Source organism: Anticarsia gemmatalis, chromosome 9, assembly GCF_050436995.1.
Source record: "Anticarsia gemmatalis isolate Benzon Research Colony breed Stoneville strain chromosome 9, ilAntGemm2 primary, whole genome shotgun sequence".
Lineage (NCBI taxonomy): Eukaryota > Metazoa > Arthropoda > Insecta > Lepidoptera > Erebidae > Anticarsia > Anticarsia gemmatalis.
The window spans coordinates 1,270,817-1,284,556 of record NC_134753.1 but is presented as its reverse complement, the minus strand read 5'-3'; the positions used below and the strand labels follow the sequence as shown (position 1 = coordinate 1,284,556).

The following is a 13,740-nucleotide window of genomic DNA, read 5'->3' as shown; positions in this document are numbered from 1 at the left end:
TCATGACTCGATTTAATTAATTTGGTTTTGTTGCTGTCTATATTTGTCTTATTGCCAGCAATAGGCTCCAGCCAGTAAGCTTGCAATGTTAATTTAGCTCAAAGGCTTTTTGCTTACAATCAGTTTCAGATTTTTTAAAGTTTTGATGCAAAGTCGTCAATTTTGAGCTTTCATGTTTATTCCGGATCAAATATAGTTGAAATGTGTTTTGTATAACAGATGAATCTCCCGATCAAAAGTGGATCATATTTGATGGCCCCGTGGACGCCATATGGATTGAGAACCTTAATTCTGTGATGGATGACAACAAGCTACTTACTTTGGTCAACAGCGAGAGAATATCTATGCCTGCACAGGTTCGTTGGATTAACATAAAATGGTATATTTTGTGAACGATAGAAAGAAATGATATGTACTTTCAAATTAATTTAATTTAAATCATCATACCATGTTACGGCATCGATAGAGTTTAATACTATCTTATTTTTCTTTAAAATTAATCTATTCATTCGGTTTGAAAAGCAACCACTTTACTATTTTATCCTACATTTCAATTCGTTTTATGAAAATCTTAAGACTTAATGTTGTTAGACTTCTTTGTTAGTCTTTTTCTATCATACATCGTAAACCAAATTTCTTCAGGTATCTCTTCTTATCGAGACCCTAGACTTGGCCGTGGCGTCTCCAGCCACAGTGTCTCGTAACGGCATGGTGTACAACGACTACAAGGATTGGGGTTGGTGGCCTTACGCCAACTCTTGGCTAGACACTGTTGATGATCCTGAGTATAGAGAGATGGTAAGAACGTTCGGTAAAACGTGACCCTATGACTAAGGCTCCACAGTCTGTCTGTCTCCAGGCTGTATTTCATAAACCGCGATAGCTAGAAATCTGAAATTTTCGCAAATGATGTATTTCCGTTGTCGCTATAACAACAAACACTAAAAATAAAAAATAAATACGAAGGTATTTCGTATTTTTTTGGTACGGAACCCTTCGCTCGTGAGTCCGACTCGTATTTGGCCGGTTTTATTTACTATGCGAAAGTAAAGTGACAGTTACGTTTACTAACATATTATGTGTCAATTCTGGGTGTAAATGGTTGTAAGCTCTAAATTTACATTTTACTTACCATACAACAGGCGTGTTTATACAGAATTTAATTCACAGTTACGTCGCCACTTCCTGAACATCCTAACTCCGGTACTAGAGCTCAAACGGCTCCATCTGACGGAAGGTCCCAGTGTTAAAGGCCAAGAGCTGACCGGCGTCAGGTCTTTGTGCAGACTGCTCGGTCTATCCCCACCGCCAGGACCACCTGCACCGGATGAGGAGGATAACGAGTCATTGTCTAAGATGAGGTTTTTATTCGCGTAAGTACATTCAAACATAGTTTTACTCAGGCGTAGTATTACTTGATTGAGTCATGATTTTGCTCGACGGTATAGCTCAATCAAATAAAATTCTTACCTTTGTAATCGATTTCGAGGTTCACACATAGATTTTTACATACTGTACCGTCTTGTAATTATAACTTGATTCTCTCAATGACTTCTAACGTGCATACGCGTGTACGTATACGGTGGACGCAGGGGTGTTACTTAAAATTTTAGACATCTGATATAGTTCCGATTGTATCTATGATATTCAGATTTTATATATTTAAGTATAATATAAATTTTTGTTTTATATCCTGATGATCTACAGTATGATCTGGTCTGTCTGCGCAACTCTTGAAGACGAGCCTCGTCGCAAGCTGGACAACTGGGTCCGTGAGCATGAGGGTGTCTTTCCACTCAAGGATACCGTCTACGACTACTTCGTGGATGAACGCCTTCGGGTCTTCAAGCCCTGGGAGGAGAAGCTGCCTGATAACTGGAGATTCAATCCTAGGTTTGTTGACTTTATCATAGGTATGTATTGAACTACACTCATATGACGCCTTGCTTCAGTTACGAAAGCCCAAGACTACATAAAGCTTGCTACGATTTATGTAAACTTTTTACTCATACTCTACTCGTCATTTGCTCATAGCTTATTACATAAAAAAGTAGATTTCAATAAAGTCTCATGTCATAATTCCTTATGTTCCGAATCCTATTATTTAAGTCAAACACCTTGTTCTTTCCTGTAATAGCGTACTTGTTATGTGACCAATTGCTTCTAACTTATATTAAAACATATGGGCGGAATCTAGGCACATTATGTTGATACATTGTTCCAAGAAAATGATATTACGACAATTTCAAAAAGCTGACAGTCTACCTTTCCTCCTAGCCTGGGCTTCCACATGATCCTAGTTCCAACAGTGGAGTTCATTCGCGTGCAGCTCATAGCACTGGACATGCTCCGCGCAGGGTTCGGGGTTCTGATCGGAGGACCCACTGGTACCGGCAAGACTTACCTTATACAAGGCACCTTGGTCCAACTGGATCCCGGCAGGTAAGTATAAAGATTTTCCATCAGAAAGAGATTTACCACTAGATAGATTTACCACTTGTATTAGCATTCGCGTATAGCGTTTAAACGCCCGCGCCGGGCGCTATAATGATGCCTTTTTAATCCACATTTTATAGTAGTTAGGGTTTATTACAAATTGTTTTTTTTACCCTACAATCTTCTGTGTACATTAGACGTAAACACAAAAGTTATTCTTTGTCTGTTTTTAACGATGAAGGAATAAATTTTGATGATTTCCTACTTGATAGTTCTATGAATCAGTTCTTGATAGAATGGCACACGACCGGCGTGGTAGACTCTAATAAACCTAAGCGCTCTATCATTACGGAGGAAACTCTCTTGTGCAATAGTAGGAAGAAGCAGTCACTAGTCATCATAAAAAACGTTAACTTACTTATTAGAAGGTGTCTTACCAATCTTTTTCTTCCTTTTACATTAGATACAGCACACAAGTAATTAATATGTCTGCTCAGACGACAGCAGCTAACGTCCAGGATATTATTGAAGCTAGACTTGAGAAGAGAACCAAAGGGAACTATGTACCTGCTGGAGGTGAGCTCACACGCTACTATCATTTCAGAAGTTGCTGGTAAAAAGTGGAGCCATTCAATTCATCAGTTTATATGACTAATTCACAGGCGTTGACTAACGGACGGTGTCGGTAACTACATAATAATAATATGTGATGTTATGCGACATAAATATTCTCTATTTAGATGGAGCAACACTTTTCCGGTGACAACAGTGGTTCTAAATGAGACTAACTGTATTATTAGTAATAATACACACATAAATTGGCTAGTAATGATAGCGAAACGATAACTTTACTTACATATGTCAACGAGCTTGCTTGCCAAGAGGTTTGTAAATTTTGTTTGTAGGTAAAAGAATGATAGCGTTTATGGACGATATAAACATGCCCGTCCGTGATGAGTACGGCTCTCAGCCACCCTTGGAACTGATGCGCTTGTGGCATGACTATGGATACTGGTTTGACAGAGCTAAACAGTGGAGGAAGAATGTCAAGGTGAGGGAAATGTTGTTATAACCACTTCAAAGGATATCTCTGAGATACTATTCTTTACATAGGTTCTGAAAAATGTTAAGTGAATCGGAGGCGCGATTCTGTTACTTTTGTTTTGATTAAGTATTTGCCAAGAGTTTCGGAAACCTATCTACGCTCCATCGTGTATTTCGATGGAATCAATTTGGCAAAATTGAAGAATAAATCGTGCAAATTATTATGCATCATTTGCGATTTGCGTTAGTCTTTAATGGCGCGTAAAAAATTGGAAGTCTGTGTTGTTTTCTCATGATTCAGATTAATCCCTTTTCAATACATACCGTTCTCTGTGCGAAACCCTTTTCAGATCACACTATCCTGTAGGAGGTAGTATTTTTTCCACTAAATTAAGTATGATAGCACTGCGAAAAAAGTCAGTGTAAGTAATATGTGGTGGTCAGGACATGGTGCTGTGCGGCGCGGCGGGCCCGCCGGGCGGCGCGCGCTCGCACCTGCCGCCGCGCCTGCTGTCGTGCTTCCACGCCTTCTACCTCACGGCGCCCACCACGCAGCAGCTCATCAAGATCTTCGGCACCATGATCTCGCAGCACCTGCAGGAGTTTGACGAGGAGACCAAGTCCGTTGGTACGTTAAAAAGCCCTCGATATTCTGATATTATTTTCTTAGCTTCCGGTAACAACAGGACCTTACACCACTCGTTAAGTAGTCTATTGATTTTTAAGGGCCTTAAATTGCGTCTGAAAAAACTCAGGCTAAAGAAACGTAAATTAACCTAACCTAAAAATACATAGGGAGGATCAGTAAATCTTCAGTTCAAGTTTGTGAGGTCACCACCTTGTCCCCCGCTCGCCATCTAGGAAATTAGGGCCGTGGCTTACAATAATTAATTCTGGTTCCAGGTAAAACGGTATTGGTAGCAACGATAGATATGTTCAACAACATCGTCGCCAAGCTTCTGCCGACGCCTAGCAAGATGCACTATCTGTTCAATCTAAGAGATATTTCTAAGATATTCCAGGTACGAATCACTCCAGATTTATATTTTATGATGATTCTTTATTCCCAAGTATATTATCTAATGGTTAACGTCTACACAACAACATAAAATTACGCCCGTTTTCCATAGGGAGAGATAGACAGAAAGTCATTCACTATGATACTCACAAACTTAATTTACCTCGTTCACATCCATACATCTTGTCATACAGGACCGCCGGTTACTATGTCACCTATTATAAGCAAAACCATGGTTGTTACTTTTAAATACATTAGTTAACTTAACTGTTTGTATTGCAGGGTCTACTGCGTAGTAATAAAGATTATACTAATACGAAGCCGAGGTTCTTACGCTTGTGGGTGCACGAGTGCTTCCGCGTGTTCTGCGACAGACTTACTGAAGAAAAGTACGTTATAATAATTATGTTATCATTTGCCTCGACGACGCATTGATATAATATATTATTTTATCTTGATTTTCCCGAAACGAAAGTTGTTACCAAGTAATGTTCATCTTAAATGTAAAAACTGGCAGTGAGCTTCAAATTTTGAAAGAGGCAATTTTATGTGTGTGCAGGGACCGCGACTGGTTCATGAACCACATGGGTGACATGCTGGGCAAGCACTTTGAGCTGACGTTCCACGCGCTGTGCCCGTCCAAGAGCGCGCCCATCTTCGGACACTTCCTCAACCCCTTCGAGGTCTACGATGATCTCAATGATCCTGCTGCTTTGCGAAAGTAAGCTCATCATCAACATTCATCATCATCATCATTGATCATCACTATTCACCATCATCTATCATCACCATCACAAAAAGAAATCTCTAACCAAGCATCATCTACAATAATGTCACGTAAATTAAAACAACTACCATTCTATCCAGATACATTCTAAACCAACTAGAAGAGTACAACGGTTGTCCAGGCGTGGTGAAGATGGATCTAGTACTGTTCAAGGATGCCATAGAACATATTTGTCGTATTGTCAGAGTTATATCGCAGCCCAGAGGACACATGCTCTGTGTGGGCATTGGTACATACAAAAATTATAATCTTCTGTTAAGTAAATAATGTATTGCTTGTTGTTTAGCCCCGGTTTCTGAGGTACATTTACCGGTAGTTAGAGTTTAAAGTCATATAAAAATACGCTATTGAATAGATAAACTACCGCTAAATGTACTCAGAAACCGGGAATGGGTGCTTACTGTAACGAGTATTGTACGATAACGTATACCTAAGTATAGAGGGGTGTCCGTAGGTTATTTAATATAATTGTATTGAAGAGTTATAGACAGTTTTGCGTATTGATCTTCTTATCACATAATAACGTTTGTTAGCGTTTCGTAGTCACATCATAAGAAGATCATGTAGATAATATGTATTTATAAAAAAATATAACGTCTATTGCATAATATATTTCCGTATTGTAATCTATCGTAAGATATATTTAGTAGGCTATTTTTTCAACAAATAACTATGGTTATATGTTTAACATTGTTTTAAACTGTTGACATAATTTCAGGTGGTTCCGGTCGTCAGAGCTTGACACGTCTAGCGTCGTACATATGCGAGTACAACTCGTTCCAAGTGGTCGTCACCAAGACTTACGGCATCAAAGAGTTTAGGGAGGACTTGAAGGTTAAAAGCTTCTCAATTATCATAATTAGATTATTACTGGTTTCCGTCTGCGCAGTCATATCGCTTATTTATAATAATTTTATATCACGGATGAAACCACAGGCAAAAGCAGGTATTTCTATAACCTATGTGTTGCTCTGGTAGATAAGCTATGTATATACGCATGTCAAGTTTCATCCAATCCGTTTAATAGTTGTTGCGTGAAAGAGTTAAAACCATACATACAAACTGTCACATTTATTAGTAAGCATATTAGTATAGATATTTCATTTTATCACGCAAAAGATTCAGACTTAAAAAATCAAATCAAAAATTCGTATTTACTGACGTGGTATGACGTAGAATTACTTTATTACTTTTTTATTATGTGTCGACAGATTCTATACACGAGCTGCGGCGTGGACCAGAAGACGACGACGTTCATCTTCAACGACACGCAGATCGCGGAGGAGACCTTCACGGAGATCATCAATAACCTGCTTAGCAGCGGGGAGGTCACCAACCTTTATAAACCTGATGAGTTTGAAGACGTTAGTATTGTCTACAGAGTGTACTTACTACTTCATCATTATCATTCCATTATAATATTTTGTCCAACATATTGGAGCCGGCTTTCAGTCTCACTGAATGCAGCTGAATAGACCTGTATAATACATGGAGTGCCTGCCTATCGGACTTTCACAGCCCATTTACCTAGGTAATAATACAATACCATTCGGTAAGACCGATTGTCAGGCTTTCAGGCTTGTGACTACTAGTAACGACTATAAGATGGGCACCCATCCACAGAACAACTTTGGCAAGTGTCTTAACCTCAGAGATCGAACCGCGCGGTTATTATTAACTAAGCCACTAGTAGAAAAATAAGCATTTCTCGATACATTCCTGCTAATTTGGCCCTATCCAGATAAAATCAGCGTTAGAGAAGCCCATGAAGGCGGCCAACCTGATGCAGACCCAGGAAGTGGTGTATCTGTTCCTAGTGGACCGAGTGAGAGCTAACATGCACATTGTGCTGTGCTTCAGCCCTATTGGAGATGAGTTCAGGTATGTTCGTAATAAAATATGAATACTTGGCGTTTTAGGGGTGGAGGAAAATATTGTGAAGAGGGAATCTTGTGTTCCTGAGCTTTCTGTTCACAGTTTTTCTCTCCAGCTTAAATTTTTCAGGCGTTTGGATTTGAAACTATTTAAAAAGATTTCTATCCTGTTGTACGAAGCAAAATATGTTTAAATACGATTGTATTGACTCATAGTATATTTTAATCAGACGACGTGAAATGTAAACAACCTTTGTTGGGGCAATCAAATCAAATCTATTATTTATATGAACATTCCTTTTTTAAATTAACGTACTTAGTATTTTAAGTGAAAAGCCAAAGGTGTACTCTTGTTATCAATTAATTTTATAAGTTAATTTCTTAATTCTTCTGTAAAACGACATACAATTTAACCAAATACACTTAAAACTTACCTATCTACTCGTTTATTGTTTCAACCAGGAATCGTATCCGTCAATACCCAGCGTTGATTAACGCGACCACAACGAACTGGTTCCTGGAGTGGCCGCGAGAGGCGCTACTCGAAGTCGCCTACAAGTTCTTAGAGGGAGTGGAACTACTTGCCTCAATCACTGGACCGAGGGTAAATATGATTGCACTGTCTCATTTTCAATAACTTATAGCGGCAATAGAAGTATATCATCAGTGAAAATTTCGACTGTCCAAAATATCACGGATTATGACTGCACGACAGTGAAGTCACAGTAATAGGGTCCCGTTTTTACCTTTTGGACACAGAACTCTACAACCTAGATATAAATTTATATTATATTGAAGGAATTTTCCATGCACATACACATAATTTTTTTGACCTTTTTAAAATAATGTACTAAAATAACTATGCGTGCCCGAGTCCGATTAAGCCGTTTTTTAGACATTTGTTATATTATGCAGTTATTTTAAACGTGTAATAAGTTTATGTAGTATGTATAAATAAAACTTTTATAATATAACTTACAGATTCGTCGCAAAGAGTCTCTGATAGAGAGTCGTGAAGACATTCTCCGCGCGTCCGTGGCGTCCATCATGTCGCTGATCCACTCCTCCGTCGGCAAGTACTCCGTCAAGATGTTCGAGGAGATGAGGAGAACTAACTATGTCACACCTACTAATTATCTAGAACTGGTGTCGGGGTATAAAGAGTAAGTAATTTCGTTCTTTATTGCTTTTTAATTACGACAACTTTTGCACTAATATTGCGGCAGGGAATTTTGAAAAAATATACAAGAAACTAATCTAAATGATAAGTAAGCCGATTTTATTTTCTGTACATATATTAATTTGTTCCGTATGGGAATCTAATGCAGTGGTATTGGCGTGCTGACTACCTAGATTTTAAGAGTTGCGTGATGTTATAATGAAAATTATTGAATTCATTTAATGTATTAATAGTATTAACTCAATATTTATTTAATCTTATTTATGCTTAGTGAAGAATATATTATTAATTTTGTAAAAAGATTATTGAATAAAAATTAAGCGTGATTGTTTTTCATTTTATTTAAAAGCTAATATTTAATGCAGGATGTTGAAAGCAAAACGTTTCGAAGTGGCCTTACAAGCTAACAAACTAAGAAACGGTCTGGGCAAAGTGGAAGAGACCACCAAGTTAGTAGGACAGATGTCTGAAGAACTGGAGGTAGCACAGGTAAAGTGCAAAAGTTATTCATGTAAAAATAGCTTTGTCCGGCCGTAAGGTTTTTGAGGCTGAACTTTTAGTTACTTATCGTTTCTACTTCATCGACTTAGCCAAAATATGTGACTGGGGTCTGGGTTTTACATTACATCCTAAAAAAGGACACAACATACATTTATATAAAGAAATCTATACGGGTGAAAACTATAGCTAGTATCTTTATAAAATCGGAACTGTGTCTATGACGCATTACATTGATTTTCCAGGGGCTAAGCCAACCTATTCAAAATATTGCAGGCATTATACCTCGAGGCTACCGAACGACGCGCGAAAACACTGGTACGATATCGCTAACTATTAAATAATATCTTTTACCCAGGTCCAAGTAGCTGAATACACAGAACAGTGTATCGAATACATGGGCGTCATCAACGTGCAACAACGCAACGCTGACGAACAACAGCGAAGTGTCGCCGCCAGGAGCAAGAAGACCATGGAGGAAGAGGTCCAGTGCAAGAAGCTGGCCGATGCTGCCATGAGGGATCTCGCCAGTGCTCTGCCGGCCTTGGACGAGGCCGTCAAGGTGATGTATTGTATTTGTAGTTGAGTAGACTGAGTAGACCAAGTAGACCAGATAGACCATGAAGAAAGATGCCCGGTACGAAGCGTTACTCGAAGGTCTGTCGGCGTTGATACACTGACACTGTTAAGGTGATGTACAGCATATGTAGTCTAAAAGGACGAGTAGACCGTAGAGAAAGAGGTTCAATACACAGAACAGTGTATCGAATACATGGGCGTGATCAACGTGCAACAACGCAACGCTGACGAACAACAGCGAAGTGTCGCCGCCAGGAGCAAGAAGACCATGGAGGAAGAGGTCCAGTGCAAGAAGCTGGCCGATGCTGCCATGAGGGATCTCGCCAGTGCTCTGCCGGCCTTGGATGAAGCCGTCAAGGTGATGCATCGCCTCTGTAGTTGAGTAGACTGAGTAGACCAAGTAGACCAAGAAGAAAGAGATCCGGCACAAAGCGTTGGTTTGTGTTCTGCCGGCGTTAGATAAGGCTGTCAAGGTGATGTGCGACATCTATAATTGAGTAGACCAAGTAGACCCAGTAGATCAAGTAGACCATGTAGAAACCTGAAAGTGCACGAGTATATAATATGCTGTTAATAGCTGTGAACAATAGTTATTAACAGCAACATACAGACAGGAGTAGAATAGAATACATAATGATGGACTTTTGCCAGCGCTCGATAGCATCAGTGACGTTATATTGTCATTTGTCCGTAGGCACTGGACGCTCTGAACAAGAAGGATATTACAGAAGTAAAGTCCTATGCTAAACCGCCGCAGAAGGTAGAAATGGTGATGGAAGCCGTACTTATTCTTCTGCAGGTAACATCATAATCCTTTCTTAGCGGATGCCTACGTCATAGCGTCTACCGGCATGCCAATTTTCAGCCTGATCTGTCCCGTGATTTCGGTTGTGCGTTGATAGATCACTATGGCAGTCACCTTTGAGTTACATATATTTAGATTTATTGGGTATTGCAAAAAAAAACCATCCTACTACCAGAAAGAACCATCATGGGCGGAAGCGAAGCGCCAACTCGGCGACCAGTACTTCCTGGACCGGCTGCGCGAGTTCGACAAGGACAACATCTCCGACAAGACGCTCAAGAAGATCGGCACCTACACCATCAAGCCGGACTTCGACCCCGAGATCGTGGGCACCGTGTCCTCGGCCGCCAAGTCGCTGTGCCTCTGGGTCAGGGCTATTGAGAAGTATGGGAAGGTGTTCAAGTGAGTACTTATGGAATTTACCTTTTCTACACTTTTCTGGGAGGATGTGGTGTTGATTGTTATTTCAGTAGATAAATTCCTTTCATTCTGGTGTAAAATGACTTTTTAGCGTGTTTAGGTGATAATTAATGTGACCCTATTTCACAATTTACATAGGATTAAAAAAGGTATACTTTAACTTTGTGTGATAATGGCATACCGAAAGTAGTGTATATTCTCGCTGAAAATTTCCTTAATTATGACTATTTAGGTAAAACTGGAAAATCAAACTATTAGCCATGTAAGAATTTAGCTTTTACAATTAAACACTTCACTTATTATTAACGATCCTTCCTGTGAGCCCGTCAAACACAATTAGAAAACACGTTTTCCTTTCTAAAGAAAGGAAAACTTTGCCTAATTGAATGGACTACTAAAGCAGTCCATTCAATTAGGCAAAGTTTATTTGACGTAAGTAAAACACGGAATATTATAGATTTCACAAAGATATATTGTTCTCCAAAAGTTAAGACTTATATTCTCTACCAACTAGAATCGTAAAACCCAAGAAGGAACGTCTAGAGGAAGCCCTAGAATCTCTCCGCATGAAGCAGCAGATCTTGGCCGAAGCCCGCGCCAAGTTACGTGAGCTGAGCGAGATGATCGCGCGCCTGCAGAAGGAGTACGACGAGAAGGTGGCGCAGAAGGACGAGCTCGAGCGTAAGTCGCGCCTGCTGCAGCTCAAGCTGGAGCGAGCTGAGGCGCTCATCACTGGACTTTCTGGTAATGTACAACATTTTTGTTGTTACTATTTGCAATTGTCAGCTTTTCAGAACAAATTTTTATCATTTTACTACTAAATTCGAGTGTTAAACACTGACTAATACATGATGATTGTTAAAGTTACGGTAAGAGAGCGATTAAGAAGCGCTGGCAAGAAATGTAACTTTTTTAAACTAATTAATATTTCAAATCTTTGAATTTTGGCGCATATCATCGAAAAAACATTTGTGTGACTCATTGTTCAGGGTTAATTGTTTTCTTATTTTGAAAGTAATTCAAAGTTTGGCCCACTTTTACCATTTCTCAGTATGCTTTATCTATCAAATGAATAAAAAAAAGAGTGAAATTTGTAGTAGAGCCTTGTCATAAAGCAGTGAAACTTGTTATTTACCCACAAACGATGATTGCGTGTTATCACCTATAAACAAATTAGTATAAAATAACTTAGTAGTCTATCATTCTACTATTGCTTCTAGGTGAGAAGGAGCGCTGGGAGGCGACAGTGGAACGTTTGGACAAGGAGTTCGACAACCTGCCGGGGGACTGTCTGATCGCTACTGGGTTCGTTGCCTATCTCGGGCCTTTTGTCTCCGAGTATAGGGAAGCACTCATGTCCGACTGGTTTATGGAGGTTAGTAATTTACATCACTTTAACGCCACTGTTTTTCTATTGCATTAAATATTTTTTATTATTGCTTCCGCACAGTGTATTAATATATTTCTAGACAAAGTTGGTGAACACCGTAAGCTTTTATATTCTGTAAAACCCTTGACACTAAATTCAAAATCATTTCGATCAAATAAAAAAATGTAAGCAGTCCATTACGCGGTAGAAAAACTGATGGGTCGCCAAAGAGCATATATTAACATACAAGTCTTGTTATTGCTTCCAGGACATCTAAATACCTTTAAATCCTATTCGCCCCAATAGGGCTTGATATACCATTACGTTAACTGTTTTATTAGTCATTGTAGCTTATTAATGCTAACAAGACTTTCAAAAAATTTGTATACACACCACGTCTATGAAATGGTTTGTTCCTGCAATCTTATTTATATACGAGTTGGGAACGAAACCATAGCGCGATCTAGAATAACAGTACAACGCCATCTATCGAGCGGCGGAGAAACTGGAATACGTTTTTGGACGTATATTTTCTATACGAGTTTATTTTCTATGGAGAGAATCACGGTTGTTGTTTTGTTAGTTATTTATTATTGTGTAATATAGATTATAAGTAGGAATGTTGTGATGCAATTATGTGTTTATTTATGACATCTGTCGTCGTTAAATACATTTGCTTAGACTGCTCTATTGAAAATATTATGTAAAATAAAGATTAAATTTTGTATTATGAGCTGTTTATTTATTTGTTAAGAAAATATTTATGAGCTATTTACGCTATTTGTTGAATGACCCATATGAATCACTCAGTACATTTTGTACTAAACGTGTGTTACATAAATTTAAAATTCAATACATGTGTATAATGTCGTTGTTAGTCGTTAATCACGTTCTATGACCATTCAGTATTCTGTAAAATAAACATATAATATAATTGTGTTGTATAGGTGTACAATGAAGCTTTGCCTGTCACGATGGACCTAAGTATGAAGACGTTTTTGCTTGATGACGCTACCTTACGAGACTGGAACGGTATGGGACTGCCTGGTAAGATAATAATAATATTGTTTATTCACATTGCGTAAAAACATTACACACATCCAACTACAGGATAGGGGACAGGGATGACCTGTTTTTCGTCAGGAAAATGCATTACTGCATGTCCCACTCCAGGGAGGAAGCGGGGGTCTGTCGGGCTCTCCCGACGGCTGTGTTGGGTGTTCAGGCTTTAAATTTGGGCATACCGACTAAAAACCGGTAACGGTGTTCCTTCAAGAGTCTCTATAAGTTGGCCAAGACGCGGTACCTCCAATTGGATACTCCGCGTCCCAGTACAGGAATGACCTGAATAATGGCAGGGTTAGGCCTTGAGTCTACCACGATGGCCACTTTGCGGGTTTGCGAACTTGAAAATCTGATCAGCGCCTCTGACGGGTGTCGTAGGAACTATTTTCGCAGTATATTTTATGTGTGAAACTTTCGATACTCGACAGTACCGACTGTACAGAATCGCACTACGGTTCGTTCAGTGGTGAACTTTGCGCAGTTGTGTTCTTAAGTTTACATACTAAACTCTGTACGCAGATGACAACTTCAGCGCAGAGAACGGTATCATAGTGGTGCGAGCTACGCGATGGCCGTTAGCCGTAGACCCTCAGGGACAGGCGCTGATATGGATCTCCAGGCTTGAAGAGAAGAATGAAATTCAGGTATGTTTTAGTCTTTAGATA

General features: G+C 39.3%; 1 protein-coding gene across 1 annotated transcript in view; it reads left to right on the top strand.

Moving 5' to 3' along the window:
• Nucleotides 1-13,740, top strand: part of kl-2 (dynein heavy chain 2, axonemal kl-2) — a 79,013-nt gene that overhangs the window by 55,030 nt on the left and 10,243 nt on the right. Inside the window, exons 37-61 of the mRNA XM_076118136.1 lie at nt 220-356; nt 643-798; nt 1,171-1,373; nt 1,708-1,893; nt 2,278-2,442; nt 2,900-3,012; nt 3,342-3,487; nt 3,925-4,108; nt 4,384-4,502; nt 4,781-4,887; nt 5,058-5,219; nt 5,366-5,514; nt 6,004-6,119; nt 6,497-6,649; nt 7,027-7,166; nt 7,622-7,763; nt 8,141-8,322; nt 8,705-8,828; nt 9,196-9,399; nt 10,111-10,215; nt 10,397-10,623; nt 11,156-11,385; nt 11,862-12,016; nt 12,958-13,057; nt 13,595-13,719. Of these exons, the coding sequence (XP_075974251.1) occupies nt 220-356; nt 643-798; nt 1,171-1,373; nt 1,708-1,893; nt 2,278-2,442; nt 2,900-3,012; nt 3,342-3,487; nt 3,925-4,108; nt 4,384-4,502; nt 4,781-4,887; nt 5,058-5,219; nt 5,366-5,514; nt 6,004-6,119; nt 6,497-6,649; nt 7,027-7,166; nt 7,622-7,763; nt 8,141-8,322; nt 8,705-8,828; nt 9,196-9,399; nt 10,111-10,215; nt 10,397-10,623; nt 11,156-11,385; nt 11,862-12,016; nt 12,958-13,057; nt 13,595-13,719 (3,830 nt within the window). The remainder of the gene's footprint in view (nt 1-219; nt 357-642; nt 799-1,170; nt 1,374-1,707; nt 1,894-2,277; nt 2,443-2,899; nt 3,013-3,341; nt 3,488-3,924; nt 4,109-4,383; nt 4,503-4,780; nt 4,888-5,057; nt 5,220-5,365; nt 5,515-6,003; nt 6,120-6,496; nt 6,650-7,026; nt 7,167-7,621; nt 7,764-8,140; nt 8,323-8,704; nt 8,829-9,195; nt 9,400-10,110; nt 10,216-10,396; nt 10,624-11,155; nt 11,386-11,861; nt 12,017-12,957; nt 13,058-13,594; nt 13,720-13,740) is intronic.